The sequence below is a fragment of the Lissotriton vulgaris genome, unplaced genomic scaffold (assembly GCF_964263255.1).
Source record: "Lissotriton vulgaris unplaced genomic scaffold, aLisVul1.2 SCAFFOLD_1853, whole genome shotgun sequence".
Taxonomy (NCBI): Eukaryota; Metazoa; Chordata; class Amphibia; order Caudata; family Salamandridae; genus Lissotriton; species Lissotriton vulgaris.
The window spans coordinates 89,394-113,105 of NW_028249619.1; the positions used below are offsets into that span (position 1 = coordinate 89,394).

The 23,712-nt window shown below is 40.9% G+C and overlaps 1 protein-coding gene across 1 annotated transcript in view; it reads left to right on the forward strand.

Moving 5' to 3' along the window:
* The window catches only part of LOC147663525 (netrin receptor DCC-like), a gene marked incomplete at its 5' end in the record, with an annotated part of 117,447 nt that overhangs the window by 87,108 nt on the left and 6,627 nt on the right, over positions 1-23,712 (forward strand). The window contains one exon of the mRNA XM_086950388.1: positions 22,019-22,161. Within this exon, the coding sequence (XP_086806514.1) occupies positions 22,019-22,161 (143 nt within the window). The remainder of the gene's footprint in view (positions 1-22,018; positions 22,162-23,712) is intronic.

The window sequence follows — 23,712 nt, forward strand, 5'->3', positions numbered from 1 at the left end:
AGCACTGGGTCTCTGATCCCCTTACATCAGACACTTTTGAGTGTGAAACTAAAGTTCTGACAGAGGAACTGCTGTGCTGCTTAAAGGACTCAACTGGACTGTTGATCTGGAAGGTCTGCTTTTCTGTTTGTTGCCCTGCTGCCTGCTGCTTTCTGACTCTGTTGAAGGAGAGCTGCACTCTGCCTTCTCCCAAGTGTTCTCCAAGGTCTTGCATCCCTGCCTCCTGTTCTTCTGAAGTCACAGGGACACAAAAGACTTCCAACTCATCATCTACAGCTCCCGGGCCAATCTCCAACTTGCCACTGCCCCCCAAGAGCCACTTCTACAGTCCTGGGCCCTTAGAAGTGATTTTTCAACCCTTGAAATCAAGCATTTGGGTGCTTTGCACCTACAAACAGACCAGTTCACTCTGGAACTGCGCCACTCATTAGAAGCATCAGTGTGAGCCACTGCAAGATAATCTCATCGCACAGCAAGCGTTGCCGTTCACAATCTCGAAGCCCATTGTGCTACTCTGTGTGCGTGTGTAGGTGTATGTGTGTGTGTGTGTGTTCTACAAATGCTTTAGATAAGCCTGATTGCTTGGTACCAAGCTACAGGAGGGTTATAACAGCCTGTTTTTTAGTGTGTACTTAGTTTAACCTTACTAGAGTGGTGATTCCTTCCTGGCATGGGTGCATACCTATAGCCAACATGTACTAGTTGGCTGCACTGCCTTCTAATTAGAATTTTGCTGGCACTGCCCACACCATCCACACCCCCAAAACTAAAGAAAATTGCAGACAATTGTTGATTGTCACAGCAGCTGCACTACAAACCCCTGCTAGCTACACCGGTCATTAACACATAGTAACACAGAGGTTAACCCTTTCGATGCTGATGACGAGCTCAGCTCGTCATGATGCATGGTTGAGCTGTGCTGATGACAAGCTGAGCTCGTCATGACACCAGCAAAATGGCAATTTCCAGCACAGGACGGGAAAACTGCCAGCAGCCAAGGTGTTAAGCCCTTTAATAGGTTTCATGATTCTTATATTCATGATCCCAGTTGCATTGTCTGCACTCTTCACAATCTTGGATAAATTGGTGGGAATGGGAGAGGGGATGAAAGAGAAAATAGAGAAAATCTCCAAAGTGATGGAGTTGATGCAACTGATATAGAAAATATGTAGAGACATACAAAAAAAGATAAGAGGAATAGAAGACTAGGTCATTTGATGAGAAAGGTAGAAGGGAAACACAACACTAATGCTTTTAGAAGATGGTCACACATTGACCTGACTATCGTGCCAAACAGAGAACAACCTGCCATATTGACAGCTTCCCTAACATCTATTATTGCATCATGCCAGATGGTAATTCCAGAACTCATGTTTACAACATATGGGAGCTAGGTCAGCAGGTCAATATAAAAGTATGTGAATACGACTAATTCATTCAAAATGGTGCCTCTCCTGGAATCACAAACAAAGGAGATTGACAGGCTAGAGGCAAAACGTTTCATAAGAACCACAAAGAAAAACTTGTCACTATCGTCTCAGGTTGATTAACACCATTAACGTCCCTGAGGCCATCACCTGCCAGACAGCTAAACCTCTGTAAGTCCATTTTATGTAAAAATTCAACAAAAAATGATAACACAAATCTTCATGATTTGTAACCTATCAGATAATATCTAGAGGGTTCTGTGCATAACTCCTGGTGATAACACAGTAAAGATCCTCCAGAGGATTGCAGATATCTGTAGATGCACATTTCTTTTCGTGACTCTTTGAGAAAGAACGTCCATTAAGGGGCAGCTCAGATATATGCTTATGGTATCACATAGATAATATATACCCTTTATAATGGGCTTGGAATTCAGGTACTCAACTGCATACTATTAACATTATAGAACATCTTTAAGCATGACTCAGATGGGCAGCAAACGTTGTAGGTGTGCCGCAATTTAACTAAATTCTATTGAAGTGATTGCCGACAACAGGCAGTACATACATGTTTCAAAACTAATATCATGCACACAAATGCAATCCTAGCATTCAACCCATTGGATCCTTTTACTTATATCCCCTATGAATATTTGAAATCTACACATTATCAAAATATTTGTAATTCCCCATAAAGAAAAGTAGTTAAAGAAGACGCCAGTCTGAAAAACAGAAGTGAAGGAAACACATGCCCAGTCTGAAAAACAGAAGTGAAGGAAACATATGCTTTTTTGTCTGTTATGTTAATGTATTGTGCTTTATGTACACAATCTGTGTGCTAGAGAGGATTCTTAAACTCTGAATTAGCATCTCCCATAGGATTTGAGATAATACCAGATCTCCGAAAAGGGCATGAACAATGGATACAACAAATCCAGGGCACATCCTATTAGTTTTTTAGTTAACATACGGCTAGATGTACTAACATTAGGAATGCTAATTTCCAAATTGTGATTCTCTCAGAATCACAATTAGGAAACAGGGGTTCGTAATGTATGATTCTCCTTTGAGTTTCATTAGCGATTCCTAGTGTCGCAAATAGACCTAACTCATGCATATTAATGAGGTAGGTCACAATATGCGACCCATTAGGAATTGCAGCCTTCACAGGGAAGGTGGCCTGCTTAAATCGGCAGACCACCATGTCTGTGATTGCTTTTTGATAAAGCATTTCTTTTTTAAATGCTGCCCATTTTTCTTAAAGGACAACGGGATGCATTTAAAAAGAAAGAATGAAACTTTGCATTTTCTTTTTGAAGGGTAGACCACTGCCTGCTTTCGAATTTTTTTAAAATTTACATTCTCAATGGGGAAGGGGTACCCAAGGGACCCCTTTCCTTTTGCGAATGGGTTACCACAAGTTTTAAACTGGTTCAGAAGTACTGTTTTGCAACCAGATTTCAGTCGCAAAACCGTAAAACATACCATACCAATTCGATATTTGGAAGGAGCATTCTAGATACTCCCTTCCAAATACCAAAGTGCCATTGCGCAAATGCAATTCGGTGGCAAGTTACTGAATCGCATTTTGCATTTTGTATATTTAAAAAACCATTTTCAGAGTTGTCAGCAGCCCGATTCTGCAAATTGGAGCGTCTGCCACCGGAAAAAGGCTTTGTACATCTGGCCTATAGTCTCCAGTGTCCTCTTGGTATTGAACACACAGCCTTTAATCCTTTTTGAAATCTAACGAAGAACAGGATTCAATTCTAAATGATCCTCAATAAAATATAAACATGTTTATAGTTGACTCTTAACCTCTTCAGCGCAGCGCAAATTCCTGCGCTGTGCTGAAAGTTTTATTGGGCTTATGGACTCATGACGGAACGGTTCCGTCATGAGCACAGGCCAACTGACGCTCATGACGGAACCACTCCGTCATTAGCATCGAAGGGGTTAAATGTAATTGCATCTGTGCTAGATCTAAAAGCTTTCAGTGGGAACTATTTTCAATTTTGTGCAATTGAATGGCATCCACATAACCCCAGAGTGCACTACAGTAAGTCTCAGATGTTCCTTAGTTGACTAAAATGAGCCAGGCTTCCCTCAATACCTTCTGCCAAATTATAATTTCCTCCATTTCCATTTCTCATGGAGTGAACCTCTTTTGAAAATTGTGAGACATTTTTAACGAGGATTTAAAATAGCAAGATCACTAAAAGGCATAACACTTTCTATCAAAAGATGTGCTTTGGTTTGTTTATATCCGAGGCAAAAACAAAAAGGCACGGCGGCCCGGGGGATGGAGTCCCCGGGGCCATAATTGGCCTGAGAAAGGGGGGCCCATCAGTGATGTACTTTGAGATGTCATTGTGATGTCATCAGTGATGTCACTGACCATGTCATGAGTGATGTAATATGTTACGTCATCAGCAGTGCATTGCGGGGGCGTGAGTTATAGTTAGCTGAACTAACTATAACGGGGGAATTTCTCTGGTTTTGTAAGAGTGAAATGTCCAATTAACTATAACGCCCCTGAAGCCTATGGTTTTTTCAGTGAATATATATATATATAAATATATATATATTGCTCTCTGAACAGTTAAACAGATAACACCTTCAAATGTCTTGCAGTGATTTGAAAAACAACAACATGTGTTACACATGCATCTGTTGTTACATTAACAAATGAAGTGATGTTGTAACATCGATCCTGAGCAGAGGATCAGCTCACAAAAAAAGATACGCCATATGGCTACAAGGGTAAATAACAGATGTTCCGGACCATAAGAGCCAAAGAACATTTAAATCAGTTACACTGTGTTCTGACATCAATCCACTTGGGTTATGATAATTATTTGATGGTAGAGAACATAAAACAACAGGCAACCACTGCAGTAATAAAATTATACTTTGAATAATAATTGTCCTTGTATGTAGATGGGGCTATTTAGGGTGAACTCTTCAAAGAGTGAGCGTTGAGGTGTAACAACATAAGAACAAGTGAGGTACCACATTATTTCATCACTGTCACCTGTAATCAGATGTTTCTTTCATCCTCAATTACTAGTTTATTAGGCACCTATGTTTTTGTTATTTAAATGCAATACATACTCTATGGAATTAAATGGTATTTGCTGGGAAAAGTAATAGATCTATAAAATAGAAAATTCTACATGGATATATGCAAGTGTGTGTATACATGTATATATATCTTTTTCTTTTTTGAAATACGTGTTTATTCAGTGCTATTGAAAGAAAAAAACATAGTCAACAGCATATCATCAGTTCACAGGACAGACGAAGGAGAAGTTGGTTCAAACATAATAAACTGAAATAAAATAAAGATGTATAGAGACAAGATGAGACAATTACATTAAAAACGTGTTTTCTTCCTCTTAGTAAAATTGTCTATCTTGCTATGTTTAACGTTTCAGTGATACTGTTTGGCTGAGTCAGAGATCCGTTTTATTTTATGAATTTTTGAACCATCGCTTTGGCATTTATCTCTGTAAATTGGTGTAGTAGTTCAAAATCCGTTTGGAAATTAATAATTGATGGGACAAAACTGAGATGTACATTTTGTTCATTGGAGAAGAGTTCATTCTTAGTGTACCGCTGAGAATTCCCTGGCACCGCTCAGGAGCACGGTTAAAAGGCCGTGCTTTATAAGCCTTGAATACATATGAGTCCTGCTTAGGAGAGCAAGGCAAGAAAGATATCTTGGCACTGAGTTGAGTATAAAAAAATTGTCATCAAAGTATTTGCTAAGGAATGGTGAGGAAGTCTTCTTTTTGAAACACAGTTTGCTCAGTATTTCAACTCCGGAAATATATTTCATTGGTTGGAGGTTTTGTCTTTAATGATCTCTGTATTCTGTAGACTACAAGTTGGGTTTGTTCGGATTGTTATCCTTGTTATACTGGTAAAATGTGGACCACATTCTTCTGCAATACCAGCATCTGCTAATACAGCAGTTGATCAACAAAGGGGTAGTGAGTTAATATAAAACACAAACTATTATTATCACTTGTAATTAGTATCAACATCTAACAATTCAAAACATTTAGGAATGCACTCATAATTGGTAAGTGTAAATTTGTTGTGAATGATAGCAAAAATAGGAAACACAAGCAAGGAATATGAACAGCTGAACTTTGTGTCAGTGAAATCGTAATTGTTTTGTGTCAAATGGATGTAGGAATACATGTGTTACTTTTCTCATTGTAGTGAGAAGCCTTGGGTGCTGCAAAGTAGACTTCTCATTTTTTTTAAAGTACACCTCCATTTTTCATGAACTTTAACTCTTTCCTGTCTTGGGACTTGTTCTAACGAGGAGGTAATGAAGTCTGGGCCTTATTATGAGTGGCATCTCACTACAATTTGGGTGGAAACATGAGTTATTAGCAGAAATGTTACTGTGAGGTGCAAATATGTATTACATGGACTGTTTGGGTGGCCAACAGTGGTGGCTCCTCTGCTAATGTAGAGTGGCGCGGTCCCACTGCCATAAAGCAGCAAAAGAAAGGAAAAAATTAAATGAGAGTAATGTTATGTTATCATTTTATTTCGTCCTCCTGCAGTGGCAGCTTGCGTTACAGTCTGCATGGAGAACATCCCATCCCTCCAGCCCCTGGCTGAGCTCCATGTCACTGCGCTCAGACCAATCACAACATTGCATTTCAGCGTTGTGACTGGTTTCAGGGAACGTGGGAGCCCTAGTGCCTCCTGCTTCCTGTTTCTCCCAGGAAGAGGACGCAGGAGAAGCGGCGGTGGCCAGCCAGCTGGCCGCTGGGAGGTATTTTTTTTCTGTCAATACTTCCGCCACGGTGCGCCGTATTGTAAATTTGCACATCCATGGTGGCGCAAGGCTTTCGCATGGAGGTGCAGGGAAACTACTGCATCTCTACAGATGCTTCATTCTCTTGTAAATCTGCCCCACATGTCTTCACAACAGTCACACCAGCTGAGCTAACACACTTTCTACATGAAGACATCTAACACATCATTTCAATGTTTCCATTTATCCTGTGGAGAACTTCACCTTCCCATATCCTAATTAAACATGCCAATGTTCTCTTCCCCTATCCTTATTGTAACCCCAGCCTTAACTTTGACCAATTAGCCTTAATGATCACCGTTGTCCTAACACTGGCTGTGTTTTTAAAGTGACACAACCCAAAAATTATAGAGTTAATATGTTTGTACTTTTTCATTGTTTTAAGTTGAAAATAAATCTTTTGTCATTATCAGTAGTTAATATCTAATTACTAAGGATGTGCTTATAGTACATTCTCCATAACAGCATGAACGTGTATTTGTACCATTAGTTCATATACAAAAGTACATATGTTTTAAACACACATCCTACGGTATAACATTTTAAACAATCATGCTAGCATCTTGTAGGGTTGGTATGTTAATCTGTTTTTTTTTATACAGTTAATACACCCGAAGGTGATCATTTTCTTAAAGGAATTTTCAAAATAAAAACCTGATCATTTTAGAAAAAGTGGGTGACTTGAATGGACATAAGCATGAATCACCCAAATGTTTGGGGGCTTCGAGATTTACCAGTCCTGAAATTTCTTACTGTTTGAGACTCTAGTGCAAGCGCTTACCCTTTCAAGTGTTTCCTTGATCTATGGGTCTAGATTTCACTTCACAATGCCCGTGATCACAGTAACCGGACTTTGGAACACACTGCTGCTTGTTAGTCTGTTTTTATTGCCCATTATATTGTTACTAGTAAAGTGTGCTACAAATTACACAATTTTTTTTTTGAGAGGGGGGGTTATATATGAAACATATATCAAATGAATTTTTTTTCGTACGTTTCTCATGGCTGGTATAATCGAAAATATATGTAATAGTCCAAATATGATGCTATCTGAAATTCTTTGCGTCTGGTACAGAAGAGCTGGCTCCCATTTGAAACAACCCATACAAGCTTTGCACATTATACCGAGGTGACTAGCAGTGTATATAGGACAAAAAGGCAAGCACATTGAAGCCCCTTCAGAGCATTATCAGATTTGAATGCAATATTGTTTGTTGTGTGACAATTCATTGCATCCACTTCTGGGTAGATCAAAGATCCCACCACCCCCAGTGTGCTTTCAGTGTGTAGGCAGTGCTAAGCTCAGGGTTTATTTGTGCACTTTGTCTGCATTATTACTTCAACCCTCTTAATAAAAATTGTTAACACGCTCTAAACACACCTTTTCCTTTCTAAAGAGAACATCAATCTTTCAGCAGGAAAGAACCTCCAAAATGTACAATTAAACTAATGACTTTGAAATACCCCCACGCAGATTTACCACTTCACTTACATGTTGAATGTGGAGCTGAAATGCAAAACAATAAAGTCACTGCTTTTGTGCTCTCTACATTCGCCTCAGCAGGTTTACAATCAATATCAGCGGGAGTAATGGGTTTGCTGTTCAAGGAAACCAGTGTACGGAAGCTTAGAAATAAACAAGTCTCTTTAACTGAGAGGCATTAGGGAAAATATATTGAGTACATAGCTTGAATGTGGCTTCAGGTATCAGTAAAGCTAAGATCAGATATCAGTGTATTCTTCAGCCTTTCAACAGGGAACCAGGCTCATGGAACATCATCTTACACAGGGCCTGACTGAGAGCACAAAGCAGTCCCAGCAGTTTTATGTGACCATCCCTAGGAAGAGGGGGAAGAGGTTGGGGGCAAGGGACAGGCGAGTGTGAAGTAGGCCTGGGTGAAGTTTGCGGAGTGCCTCTATGCGTAACTCAGCGAAATGCATTAGGTTGTGTCATTTGCGCAGATTTTTTGTGCCGGGTGTTCGTCCCGTACTGGAAAATCAGCATGAATGGCACCATGTCCAGTACAAGAGGGAGCTGCTTCTTTCGGCCGCTCGAGTAGATTTCCTACTCGAGTGGCAGCTTCCTCAACGCAAATGGAAGGTTTCTCGACGTGAGCGGTAGTGGCCAACCTTAACCGCCCGCTTTGGGAAATCTTGCCGGGAGTTGGTCTGGAGGAAGATTTTCCTCGCTCGCCAACTTAACTTTGGCGAGTGCGAGCGAGGAAAAACCTCCACCCGGGGTAGGAACTCTGTACGTTGCGTGGAGCATGGAGTGAGAAAAACGCAGCTAACTCCACGAGCAGAGCAGAATGTCATGCCTAGATGTAGTGTGAAGCACTCCTGCTTTACTAAACTGTCCCCCAGCACTGTTGCTTTTGTTACTGGGGACTGATATTGCAGCACTGCTGAAACAACATCCCCCATTAACAAAACTGGCCCCCGCCAGGCCAAAACTGGCCCCACCCTTTCAGCATCCCAGGGAGACACCTGATACCCGCAATGTACTGTTGGGCCCTGATCGTACAGCCTTTTGTTTCTATTATTGATGTTACTTTGCTTCTTCCTTCATCTCAGCATCATTCCCTTTGATCATATGACTTTCCATCAAGGTCCAGGTGTAGATGAAATGTACCTGCCTACCCCTCAAGTGCTTTGAGCATATGTAAAGATATTGAAGGCAGAACTTGTGACCCAGGCTTTCAACTCAGTGCATGCAGACCTGAACATAAGTGAGACTTTTAGTGACTGATTCTAGGCATCACGTTGCAATGTGGAATACATACCAAAGCACAACAATTGACTTTTAATGAAACCGTTATTTACATTTTGTGCAAGGTACTCCCTTCTTGCCATTTAGGAACATTCTTCCGAGAGGGTAAAATATATTAAATTTAATGACAGGACAGGTGCAATCATGGGCATACATTGCACACTTGCTAGTTTTAGTAATTGCACATGTGTAATTGGCAGATTAGCTATTTCCACACTGTTCGGATTGCAGACTTCAGAATGGGTGAGAAAATTTGCAATTTGTATTATCTCCAAGGTGCTGAAACTGATATTTTGTGCTGTGTGCCCTCCTGTAAAAGCAAATGTGACTTGGCATGCACAATGCTGGTTCACTGATAGAATATCGATGACAAAAATGTCGATGTTAAAAATATCAGAAAAAAACATATAGAATACAAACATATTGACTCTCATACCTACACAGGTAAGTACAAAAATATTTAATAAAAATATAGATGTAACAAATATTATTTTAAATATATAAAATAAAATAACATATATTAAATATATTAAATATTAATATTGATTTTAGCAAAATAAATTACATTTAATATACATTTTAACAAAATATAACAAATAAACTTAATTAAAACACATGTAAACATAATATTTTATACATATATATTTACTTTAAAATAATCAATAAACTATTATCTTTAATTTATTTTAAAACTTTAAAATTATATAAAAATAAAATATATTTCTATCAATAATGTAAAATATAGAATAAATTCTACAATAATTTAAAATGTTGAACTATTAGAAAATATTTAAACTTAAATTTCCCAATGCAATCAGTACAACAGTAGGGAAAGTGCTAGATAGCAAAATATTAAAATGTACTATTCCAACTCCAGAGACCTCTACTGGCTACCTGTCAAGAAAAGGGTCACTTTTAAACTCCTCACCCATGCCTACAAAACTCTCTACAACATTGGACCCAAACACCTCAACGAGAGATTATCCTTCCACGTACCCAGGAGAAACCTCCGCTCCGCCGACCTCGCCCTGGCAAAGGTCCCCCGCATCTGTAGAAACAGAACCGGCGGGAGAGCTTTTTCCTACATCGCAGCCAGAACCTGGAACAAGTTCCCTGTGAACATCAGATGCTCCCCGACCCTGCACATGTTCAGGAAGGACCTCAAGACCTGGCTTTTTGACTGATCCGGAGCCGCTGCCCCGCCCCCCTCAGTGCCTTGGAGCCCTCACAGGTGAGTAGCGCACTTTATAAACCCTGAATTGATTGATTGATTGATTGATTGATTGATAGATTGATTGATTGATTGAGCGAGTGCAACAGTAGGGGAAGTGTTGGATAGTGGAGTGGTAAATACTACTATTCCCACTCCAGTGAGCGCAACAGTAGGGAAAGTGTTGAATAGCGGAGGGGAAAAAATTACTATTCCAACTCCACAAAGTGAAACAGTAGGGAAAGTGTTGGATAGCAGATGGGTAAAAGTTACTTTTCCCACTCCAGTGAATGCAACAGTAGGGGAAGTTTTGGATAGCGCAGAGGCAAAAATTACTATTCCCAATCCAGTGAATGCAACAGTAGGGAAAGTGTTGACTAGCGGAGAGGTAAAAATTACTATTCCCACTCCAGTGAGTGCAACAGTAGGGAAAGTGTTGGTTAGTGGAGTGGTAAAAATTACTATTACCGCCAGGTCCCTCCTGTCCTCATCCCCTTCATACTGACTAGTGAGATAACCTACCTCCAGAAAGAGGGTAACATGTAATGAATTGTCTTTTCAAATGAAATAAAGATCAGTGATTATTCAGGACACAGACTGACCAGTGGCTTTTGTGTCTGTTCAAGGTGTGTTAACTGGTTATCAGTATTGGTATTTTTGGTTGTTTATTTGCATTTCTATGTTTACTGGTTCTTGAGCAGTGCTGCTGTTTTGGGGTTGTTCTGCTGCTGCCTGTTCCTTCGTTTGGGCTGCCCCCTTGCTGGATCGCTTTTCCTGTGGTCCTGGGCTGCAGGTGGACTGCCTGTGTTCTGTCCTTGGGTGGCCTGAGGTCCTGCTCCTGTGGTGACTGGCTGTGCTTTGGTGGCCTTTCATCCTGCTCCTGGGGTGGCTTGCTGCACCTCGTTGTCCTGTGCTCCTGCACTCACTTGTGAACATGCAAAGAAGAGCAGGCATGTGGTTGAGTCCTCCTCTTCTTCCTTGGCTTCATCTTCCTCATCTCCTTCTCCTGCGCGTTCCAGGCATCTTTCCGGGGTGCTGATGCCAGGATAAAGCGGCTGACTAAGGAGACTTTGTTGGAGAGGTGGGTTGCCCCCCAGGTCCAAGTCCACTGGTCGAGCTCCGCCTCCTTCTTCTTCCTCTGGGGCTGAGGATGAATGGTTGGGGGGGGGTGATGCTCAGAAGGGCAAGTATGTAGACAAGGACACGTTGCCGGACTTGTTGGGTCATGTTACGGCTAATATGGGGTTTCCAGCTGATGAAGTCCCTAGTACTTCTGCGGGTTCCTTGCTTCACCAGTTCCAGTGCTCGGCTCCTGTGGTTATGCCAGTTCATCATTGTGTCAAGGAGGTACTTGACCGGGAATGGAAGGATCCAGATCGCATCCTGCTCCCTTGCTTCATGGCAAAGCTCTTCAGGATATGACCAAGGACTTGCCAGACTCTGTTCCTGTGGATTCTTTTGTGGCTAGTCTCGTTGGGCGCACTTCTTTGGCTGAGGATGTGTGGTGCGGGATCCGGTGAACAAAAGGGTGGACGCTTCCCTGCGGAAGATTTATTCTGGTTCTCATCTGGCGCTCCGGGCTGACATTTACGGGTCTTATGTGGTTCCGTCTCTGCTTTCGGACTTGAAATCTTTGTATGGATCTATGGATGATGCCACTGACTGTTCGGAACTTCTGGCTCAGGTTGAGCGGCAGGTTGAGTTTCTGTCTGACATTTCCTTCGATGTGGTGCGTATCTCGGCCCTGTCTGGGGGTGCTTGTGTGGCTGCTCGTTGTTCCTTGGTTCTGAAGGACTGGAAGACGGATCCGGCCCAGAAATCTGCTGCTCTTCGGTTGCCCTTGCAGGGTTCTATGTTGTTTGGTGAGGAATTGGAGGGCAAATTGCATCGGCTGTTTAAGGAGAAGAAGCATTCTCCCTCTTTCAAGCAGTCTTCCTCTGTGCCGGCTTCTTCCCAGCCTAAGCCCTTCTTCCATTCTCTGTCTCGCAGGCAGTTTTCCAGGGTTAGGGGTCGTTTCAGTCTGGAACGGGTAGTGACAAGAAGGTGAAGTTCCCTCCTACGAAGCCTCGTTCCTGACTATCTAGCTGCCGGCGTTGGATCCTTGGTCAGAGGTCGGCTTCGGTTCTTTCTTCCAGGGTCAGACTGATTTGCATATAGCCATGTCTGAATTGGGGTGGCAGAGTGGGCTAAAGAACAGTGATGGATTAAACCCAGATCTTTTAACTGGGTGTGAGTGTTTGATTGATTCAGATGCTCCGTCCATCACCACCCCCCTTTGTACCGCTTTTGGCCGCCATAAGTGTGGCAGGGTATGCTCAGACGTGAGTCCCTTGCTCACTTTGCCACTGGATTCAAGCAAGCCGGGCTGTAGACGGCTGGAATGCCAGAAACCGGTCCTCGGAAGCTTGTTTCCGGTCCAGGGAAGACATGGCTTGGCAGTTCGGGCTGGACTGTTCCCATGAGGCACAGGGTCAGACTGATTTGCATATAGCCATGTCTGAACTGGGGTGGCAGAGTGGGCTAAAGAACGGTGATGGATTAAACCCAGATCTTTTGACTGGGTGCGAGTGTTTGATTGATTCAGATGCTACGTCCATCACCTCCCCCTTTTGTACTGCTTTTGGTCGCCATAAGTGTGGCAGGGTATGCTCAGACGTGAGTCCCTTGCTCACTTTGCCACTGGATTCAAGCAAGCCGAGCTGTAGACGGCTGGAATGCCAGAAACCCGTCCTTGGAAGCTTGTTTCCGGTCCAGGGAAGACATGGCTTGACAGTTCGGCTGGACTGTTCCAATGAGGCACAGGGTCAGACTGATTTGCATGTAGCCATGTCTGAACTGGGGTGGCAGAGTGGGCTAAAGAACGGTGATGGATTAAACCCAGATCTTTTGACTGGGTGTGAGTGTTTGATTAATTCAGATGCTCCGTCCATCACCACCCCTTTTTGAACCGCTTTTGGCCGCCATAAGTGTGGCAGGGTATGCTCAGACGTGAGTCCCTTGCTCACTTTGCCACTGGATTCAAGCAAGCCGGGCTGTAGACGGCTGGAATGCCAGAAACCGGTCCTCGGAAGCTTGTTTCCGGTCCAGGGAAGACATGGCTTGGCAGTTCGGGCTGGACTGTTCCCATGAGGCACAGGGTCAGACTGATTTGCATATAGCCATGTCTGAACTGGGGTGGCAGAGTGGGCTAAGGAACGGTGATGGATTAAACCCAGATCTTTTGACTGGGTGTGAGTGTTTGATTGATTCAGATGCTCCGTCCATCACCACCCCCTTTTGTACCGCTTTTGGCCCCCATAAGTGTGGCAGGGTATGCTCAGACGTGAGTCTCTTGCTCACTTTACCACTGGATTCAAGCAAGCCGGGCTGTAGACGGCTGGAATTCCAGAAACCGGTCCTCGGAAGCTTGTTTCCGGTCCAGGGAAAACATGGCTTGGCAATTCGGGCTGGACTGTTCTCATGAGGCACAGGGTCAGACTGATTTGCATATAGCCATGTCTGAACTGGGGTGGCAGAGTGGGCTAAAGAACGGTGATGGATTAAACCCAGATCTTTTGACTGGGTGTGAGTGTTTGATTGATTCAGATGCTCCGTCCATCACCACCCCCTTTTGTACCTGGTGTCTCTGTCTGGCATTGTCTCCTTTGGTTTGTCCTTTGTCTGATGTTCTTCAATTTCTTTGGGATGGGTTTAAGAAGTGTTTGTCTGTCTCGACTCTGCGGGCCCAGTGGACTGCTATTCGGGCTTTCCGTGCCCCTTTGGGGAATCTGCCCAATGTTGATGACCTGGTTTCGCGTTTGTTGTGCAGTTTTGCAAATTCCCGTCCTATGGTTCGGCCTTCTTTTCCTCTTTGGGACCTCCCTTTGGTTTTGAGGGCCTTGGTGGCTGCTCCTTTTGAGCATTTGGAGGAGGTTGATTTGAAGTTTGTAACCTTTAAGGTTGTTTTTTTGGTGGCTATTACTTCTGCTCGTCGCCTGGGGGAGCTGGGGGCTTTGATGGCTCGGGAGCCTTTTTTTTCTTTTTCTGTGGATGGGGTTGTTCTTTGTTTGGGTTCCTCTTTTGTTCCTAAGGTTTCCTCCGAGTTCCACCGCTCTCAGGAGCTGGTCTTGCCTGCTCTGTTCAAGTGGATGAGGACGACCTTCCGTGGTCCCTGCTGGATGTTTGCTGTGCTTTGAGGGTCTACGTGGACCGTACTCATTCCTTTTGGTGTACTGACTTCCTGTTTGTTTTCATTGGGGTGGTCTCCAGGGGTTGCTGAGCTTCCACTTCCTCCATTGGTCATTGGTTGAAGCAGGTTATTGTGTTGGCCTATTCCCTTTCGGGCACCCCTCCCCCGGCTGGGGTTTAGGGGCATTCTACACGGGGGTGGCGGCTTCCTGGGTAGAGGTTTGTAGTGTGTCCCTTTCTGAGATTTGTAGGGCTGCTACTTGGGCCTCTGCTAATACCTTTGTTAGGCATTACCAGATTCAGAATGTTCAGGGGGATGACACTAAATTTGGTTTGGGGGTTCTTCGGGCTGTATGCTTCTGATTCCCATTTTTTCATTGATACTGTGCTGTTTTCAATAAACTGCTGGGTTTGCTGTGGTTCTGTGTCTTGGTGGTTTGTTGTGTGATGATGGCCGGTTGCTACTTGGGTATTGTCACTAGTCAGTATGAAGGGGACGAGGACAGGAGGGACTGGGGGCTAATGTCCTATTACCAGTATTCTTCATTACTCCGGGTCCCTTTGTCCTCGTCCCCTTCATAACATCCCTCCTTCCCTCTGGACTTTCCGGCCCTCATCTGGGGCTTGGTGGTTCAGGAGGAATGCTGGGTATTGTAACCTTATGCACTCCCAGTGGGGAGGGGGAGGGGTGCAACAGCATTCCTGCTTTTCTTTTTTCTGTCATGGAGATAGGTTATCTCACTAGTCAGTATAAAGGGAACGAGGACAACGGAACCCGGAGTAATGAAGATTACCGGTAAGTAATAGGACATTACCACTCCAGTTAGTGCAACAGTAGGGAAATTATTGGATAGCGGAGAGGTAAAAAATACTATTCCCACTCCAGTGAGAGCAACCGTAGGGAAAGTGCTGGATAGCAAAGAGGGCTAAAAATTACTATTCAAACTCAAACAGTTAAAACAAGAATAAAAACATTAACAATTATAAAAAAATCATACAAAAATAAACAATATTTAGAAATGAGAAATCAAATATATTAACTATTTAAACATCAAAAATAAAATATTAACTACATATAAAAAACTTACAAATAATGTATAATATAAAACAATAAATCCATTTATAAAATGACATTCTTTTAAACTGGATATATTTACAAACAAATACATTAATTAATACATTCATGTATTTATTGTATTTCCTACCTTATAACACAACACCAATAATCAAATATTCAACATTTCTAATACATTTGTTTCTAAAATTAACATAATTAATAATGAATAAAAAAAGATGCATAAAAAACGAATAAACATTACCTTTAACACTATGATATCCACAACACGCACCTAAATTAAACTCAAAAATACTAAAACACAGTTAAAACGTATTTATAAATTAAAAACTATTACTATTAACAACTAATAATAAAGCAATTAAAATGTATTTAAAACCCACCCTTTACCCCTTTAAAAGTAAAAACAACAGACAAAACATTAAACAATTACCCAAAAGACATAAAATATTTGAAATTAATTAACAACTATATATTAATTAATTAAATACAAATTACTTCCCATCCTTTACAGATTTAACACTAGAAAATCTTAATTAAACAAATAATAATAAATATAAAAAAAATCAATAAATGTAATATAATTAAATTACTTTTTACCCTATTCCCCCATAAAACCACAATCCGCTACAAAACAAAAAACACAAAATTAAAATATATTTTTTTAATAACTACTAAAAATGTAACACATATAATAAAAATACAAACAACTCTCATACAAAAAAAACACAAAACACACATAAAATAAATACTAAAATTCATAACATTAATAAACAAATGATATTTTTAAAAACTATATTTTTGCCAGCGATATTAAACACTTCGATATTTTTAACATCAATATTAGTTACCTAAAAACGATATTCCTGACTACGAGGATCTGTATATCGATATTTCTGGCCCACAAAATGTTCAATTCGATATTTGTGCAAGTCGATATTTTTGATTCGATATTCTGTCTCTGAACCTACAATGCTGTTAGAGCTCATTTGTAATCAGAGCAGTGCTAAAAAAAATTCATGCACCTTCACTCACTGCACCAACTTTACAAACTGTGAAAACTAGGTTTTGCAATCAAACCTGCAGGATATAACTTATGGGGGGCAAATCTTGCACAGACACCTTTTTTGGGTAATGGCGCTCACAGGTGTAGTCTTGCCCAAACGACCGACAGGAACTATACTAAGCGGGATATTTTGAAAGCTTTTGAGGGCTTCACCAGTAAAATGAAAAATGTCTGCACTCTCTCTCCCTCCCTCTTTCTCTCACTCTCTTGCTCACACACACACACACCCACCATAATATGCACTATAATTTGCAATGAGAGCTCAAAAATAAGATTTAATCAAATAGGAAAAAGGAAGAAATTCTTGCCCTGATAAAGTACGCACAAAGAGAATTACAGTCTAGTGCACCAAAATATATAGTCCTACTTTCAAGCATGCAGGACATCAAGAAATGATTATTTCACAAGTTAGTCGGATGCTAAACGTTTGAACAGAAACGCTAGTCAATGGAGCTCCAAGTGCGGGGACACTTCTTCTGGCGCCCAGGCCACTGAGGGGCAATGGTGGGCCTGTTCACATTTCATGGGAAATTGGGGAGAATAGTTACCAAAAGTGGCATAGCAATGAACAAAGCAAAATCTGGCTCAGCGAAGGCCTTCATGTGCCAGGAAGAGCTATACTTTACTCATCTGCACTTGCAGTTGCATGGTTACTGTGCCAAACTCCTGGAGTTTCTGATGAAGGGTTAACCATGCTTTTTGGTGCTCTGTGTCCATGATGTTTTGAATTCTGTGGGCTGACTTGAGACATGAGAAGTTTGAGCAGCATATCTGCTCTTGAATAGACTAGGTGCAATGGACATCATGTAGTTCTACATTCAGAAAGTACCATAGAATGATCCTCACAGGTCAGTGGTATTGGAAACGTTCTTGTTTCTGAAGTGGGGATGTAGCTTTTAAGCCTTGTCCTTGGCACTTGTGCAGCAGACCACTGTTAATTAGTGCCAGTGCATTACTGAATTAAAAAAAGTTGAAGAGTTTCCATAATGCTGGGCAGAGAAGGCCTTCCATGCGTTGAAATGTAAATCTTCAATGTAAAGAATGTAAAGTGTATTACTTGGTTCATTCCACCTCTGCAGTTGGAGGGACTGCTTGCTCTGAGAATGGGATTCAGTGGTATACCCCTAATAGACCGTTGAGGTGGTCTTCGCTCAGGAAGGTGAATGCACTAAGAATTCGAAAAGCCAGAGGTGGAGGGAGTACCTTTTCAGTAGCTGCAGCCAGGCTGTGGGATGCGTTACCCACCTGCAGCTCTGGCATCAATTCCCATGCTGTTTGTTGTAAGAAACTGAAAATCTGTCTTTTCTCCCTCCCTTAATAATTAGGTTGGTTCTATTGGGTATAATGCATCTTACAAATTACAAATACAAATACAAGATATAAAGTGAGGGCTGGTGTCTCTGAGATACTCGGTAAGAGGGGAGAGGGTGTAGCCTAATGGCTAGAGCAGTCAACCTCAATGCTGGGGAACCGGGTTTGAGTCTCAGTAGGGATGCTCAACTTCCTGTGATTGTGGGCAACTCACTTAATATCCCTGTGCCTCACAAAGCGAATGTGTCCATCTGTAACACAACTGGTGCTCGTGTAAAGCACTCTGATACCTTCAGGGTGAGTTTGCGCTATATCAAACTAAAAAAAACAAGTAGAGGCTTCAAGGGTTGCCTCTGGTGGAAAGGCATGAGTCTTCCTTCCAGAGAGACACTGAAGACAGAGAAGTTAGAATGGGGAAGAACGTATTTCTGTGGGGCTGTCCATGTAGTGTTGCTGTGGGTAGCTATCATCCTTGAGTCTAAATTCACCTTTTACATAGAAAAACGTTAACGGTCATAAGTTTAATTGACTTAGGAATGATGTTTGGGGGTGATGTTAATTATATTAATCATATTGATGCATTACTGAGGCAGTTTTCCTCAGGAGTTGCTGCACAAATGCAGTTTTCGTCGTGCAACAAACACTATTCAAGAGATTAAGATGCTTTCATTTTTTCACAAATTAGCCTCATACATTCACTTTAATGAATCCCAAATAAAATTGTCATTTTCACCGTTTGTTATTTGAAAGTGAAAAATAAATGAAAAGTGGCATTCAGTAAAAATACTTTTTCACATTACATTAACCAGGGCATTGGTGGGATTAAGTGCTATTAGCGTGTCGATCTCTCACATTCATCATCCATTATTATGATATAACTCTCATTAATGAGGTAGAATGTTAGTGATTGCATTGGAATATAAAAATCACAATTTTAAATAGGTGAAATATTAATCTGTGACATGCATACTGGGTATCAGTTTACCGGGTAACAGGTTGGAAGAATAGCTCGAGGCCAATTCTCAGTTCCCTTTTCATTCACACCCTCTCTCTCTTACCCTACTCAGCCTTTGCCCCATGTGACTGTCTTCACCTAGTAGGTCTGCTGCCCTCTAGGCCGCTTTCCCCATGCCAGTTTCTCGATTTCTATTTATGCTAATTTTGAAAGCAGTGTATAAACAAATTCTGTTCATCTCATTGGCTGTGCTTGGGGGCTGTTCAGTTGTCCTGGCATTGTCAGTTCTTCAAACAGGGCTTTGACAGGCATTGCACTGTCTGCTGAGGATGGAAAGGCCTGGTCGCTTTCACACAGTAAAATGTTTTAGAAGCCGCACCAGCTCTCCTTTGTGTTTACAGGAGGGGAGAAATCACCATCTCTCCGACGGGGCAATTATCTACGGTATAGAAGGCCTAACATAATGCAGTGCAGCAACCCGCCACAGTGTGTAACTTTTTGGAATAACTTGTTTTTAGAAAATTAGTTCACATCGCATTTCTGTCATTTCTAGTACTTTACATCAAAAGTAATGCTATTACCTAATTTAATAGTTAACAAACCCATCTGTATCAGGTTGGATTATAATCCATGTCCTGTGGATTGTGCGCACATCTCTGTGACAGATGCATTTAATTCATTGACATAATTCACTAGAACCAAATTCTGCCTTTGATTTCTTATGTGTGATTGACGAGGAGCAGCAAATAAAGCATATGTATGTGTGAGCACGGCTGTCATTGAAGGAATCTCGACTCTGCTGAAAAAAGTGATTGACCCCCAGAGCTTCAAAAATGTTTTTCATATTTGTACTTTACATAACTATAGTGAACAGCTCATCACTATCCAGGGACAGAGGTCACCAGCAGCAGCTGCTTGGATGTGAGTCTTTGAAATGTTCTTTCCACCCACTCTTCATAAAAAACTACTTCTAGCAAGAGGTTCGGGCCAGCGGTGAAACGAAACTTGAAAGCCCCCCCACAGCAAAGTACATGGAGGGGTCCCCATATGCAGGCCCGGCCCGTGCAGGGCGTTATACCGGGGCGGTGATGTCAGGCAGAGGAGGGTCAGGGTGGGGGGTTGTAAAATGCGGGATATGGACCATTACAGTTAAGTACCGAAATAAATAAATAAAAAACATTTTTGTTGCCTACGCTGCATCCCATTTGGCGATCCAATCAGGAGCTCTCAGGCCAGGGTCTGCCGCCAATGCACAGTGCCAGATGGGCCATTAGAGCCTGGCCCCCCGCACCACTGGGCTTGTTACGTCACTGGATCCGACAGAGTCATTCCCATGTCTATGGAAGATCCTTTTGAGGCTAATCTCAACTGAAGGTCACTCCAGGGCCTTGCACTCGGACCGTTCGAGGCCCTTTACGACAGGCAGTGGCTTGCAAAGCCGATGTAAGTGCTGACACAGACATCTTTTATCAAAGAAGACATGTTTCATGATGCTTTTCGCAGTAGGGCGGTAGAGTTACCATCGATTGATAATCATTGATAGTCTCAGCATGGCAGACGAGCTGATTGGTATGCAATGCATTTTGAATGGTTAGATTATAACTATAATGTGAGTGTTTTATTAGAAGCCACCAGAAAATTAGTATCTTTAGCTTAGCAATGTCTCACCGAACTCAGAATCTAACGTAGCTTTCATTATTTTGTAAAGAATGGGCAATTTTGCGAGAATAGGTCATTTGCCTTCATACAGCTATTTGACATCTAGAGGGATTCGATAATCTCTTTATAATCCTACTTAAAAATCAATATTCACGCTCTCACCTTTTATCCTACCTCTACATTTTTTATCAAAATGTTTATTGATCCTTACTATCAATTGCATTTATTTTTCTTTTTAAAATATCACACTTGCCTATTCACCTTCATTCATCCTCACACGCTCACCCACCTATCCATTTTATTAAAGCAGTCATTCTCATTTTCCATTCATCATTACTTTAATTCTTCTATCCATTGTCACACTCATATTCATTCTTCTCATCATCATCCATATGCCCATCGTGATCTGTCAATTCATTAGCCATCACTCATTCAGCCATCCATCATAAATATTAGTCAAAACTCTACTTATTGATCAATCCTCAGAAATCAGTCAAATTCTCATTTAGAACTTCATTTTTTTCTACACACTCCAATTGGCAATGGCATTTTCTCTTATAAGTAGTATTACACATTCACTTTTTCAATGCACTCCCCTTCTGTTATGAAATAATTATTTCAGATTTTATCTTTTTGTTTTTCTGGCCAGTATAATTCTGTGTCTTTGTACAATTACATAAGAGTCTTTGAATGCAGACACTAGAAAACACATTGCAGAATTTGTATTCCCTCTAGTAGCACAACCAATGTTGCTGTGCTGTGTTGCTCAAGGAGCAATCATCACAGAGCCATTTGTAGTGATGTCAGAGGTACATTACCATGCTCTATTCTCTATCCTTCATGTGTGCATGGCATCTGCATATTAAATATTGTTATGAACAACTTATACAAAGGTTTTGCACTGGAAAGTAAATACTTTTTCTCAGGTTGGCCTCACTTTACATTTTGTGCTTCAGCAAAATGTCTTGATGAACCTAGCCCTGGGTTTACTTTTAGTCAGAAATAGATACTATGCATTAAATGTAGGTTACTAACATGAGACTATGCATATTAAAGTGATAGAATTCTATTTACTATAATCAAGACTTCAGAACTAACATTTGTTCGTCGTATGCAGGCTCAGTTTTGGTTCACAAGGGGCAGGTTTAGGAACATTAATGTGAGGCAGATGCAGATATATGTCATGTACATTGGAATCATGAAACATGGTCAGTGCTTAGGTTACAAATGTGTCACAGCTCCTGACTTTGTGGACAAACTGGATGCCGCTCAATACACCCTTTCAGATTTTACATTGCAATTGACATTGCCTCTCTCTTGGCACACGGTCTGGCAAATCCTTTTGATACAGTATATGATTATCCTTATAAAAAATCCAAAATTGTACCATGATGTCAGACATCTGCTCTTCTGTTAAGGTACCCAGAAAAGTTGTGAAATAAAGAGATTATATTTAGCAAACATAATGAATTCATGCTTGTCACAATTTTGCTGTTTTAAAAAAACATGTTTAATTGTTGTTTACTTTTAATTTTCAGGGTCAAACCTTCCTAAATCCCAAGTAAAAACAGCATCTCTGGGATTGGGAGGAAAGGCAAGATCTCCTCTCCTTCCGGTTTCTGTGCCAACAGCACCTGAAGTAACAGAAGAAGGCCACAAACATTCAGAAGACCCTTCCAGTGTAAGGGTAGTGTATAATAGTCTCTTTCACATATCCATTCACACAAAACCACTTTGAGATATAGCAGATTAAAAAAAAAAGATAATACATTGACGGCCTTTGTTGAAAGCTAAAAGTTACATGATTCTCCAAGATATATTGTGATAATTAGTTCAAAATCTATATTGGTTTACAGATTTTGCTATTTTCCATTTTGGTTTTCAGTTATACCCAAGTAAAAAATAGTATATTTTCAGTGCCTTAAAATGCAAAAAGTAATATCCCTTAAATATTCACAGAAGGTATTTTGTAATAGTATTTTTCAGGAGAAATATTTCTAAACTATAATTTTTGTTTGTTTATATGAATCCATCTCATACCTTATGATAGAGAGGGGCGTCTTCATTAGAGGTTTGACTGAGTTCCCACATCACCTTGTCAATGGGACAATTAATTGTAAACTGCATTTACTTAAGGTTATAATTTACTTTTCTTACTCTGGGTAGCTTGGCCTGAGAAAAGCAAGGCTAGAAGTACCTGACAACACAATATGTTGTTTAAAAGCACAGTAGAAAAATATATAGTTAGAAAATAAAAAAAGATAACGATCCAACTTAATTTGCAATAAACTTATTAAACTTTTATTGAAACAATGCCATTGTTAGACTTCGCATCTTTGGCATGGTTTCCCCATACTTTTTGCCTTCAACCCCAGGATTTCATTGTTACTGGCTTAGATGCTTTGTTAACTTTGCCACTGCTGATCAGAGTCAAAGTGCAGGTGCTCCTTATGTAAATTGTTGTTAAAATTGGTTCTCTCTGATTGGCATATTTGATTTACTGGTAAGCCCCTAGTAAAGTGCACTGAAGTGTGCCAGGGCCTGTGAATCAAATGTTACCTTTGCCTCATATCTAGTCTCCCACCGAGTTATATTTTCCGCCAAGGCACAACAGTCTATTCCACTACATGCCTCTGCTTGGATGTCCATGAAAACTCAGTTGATGTAGGAATCACGGCACTCAACCTATGGAAATATTAGATACCACAGAAATCCAGGTCATCAAATGTTTTCAATGCCGTGACTCAATCTGCATTATCAAAGCAAATATTTTTCAGATTTGAAAAGGTTCCCAATATTATATAAAAATTGATTTTGTTCTAGAACTGCCTATTTGCAATTTAAAGTAATGGTAAACCAACAAATGAGAATTTTAATTCAAAAAGTGTAGTGCATATCAGGACTGATGTCCGATAGTTCTCAAATCACAAACATAATTCCAATTGCATTATCTCACCGTAAGATCCTCCTGCATTTGGTTAGTGTCGATATAGAAAGTGACAAATCATGTGAGGAATAATAATTATATTGTAGTGGAGTGGGGATACTAATTGTTTTTAATTGAAAAGGTCTAAAAAGACACAATATTTGCTGAATCACCATATGAAATATGAAATGCTTTCACTATCACATGTAGAGCATTTATTTATGCCTATTATTTTCTTCTTTATCAAATTGTTCCTGGTATGTGGATAATTGCCTTTCTACAGAATCACTCTGTTTGTTAGGAAAC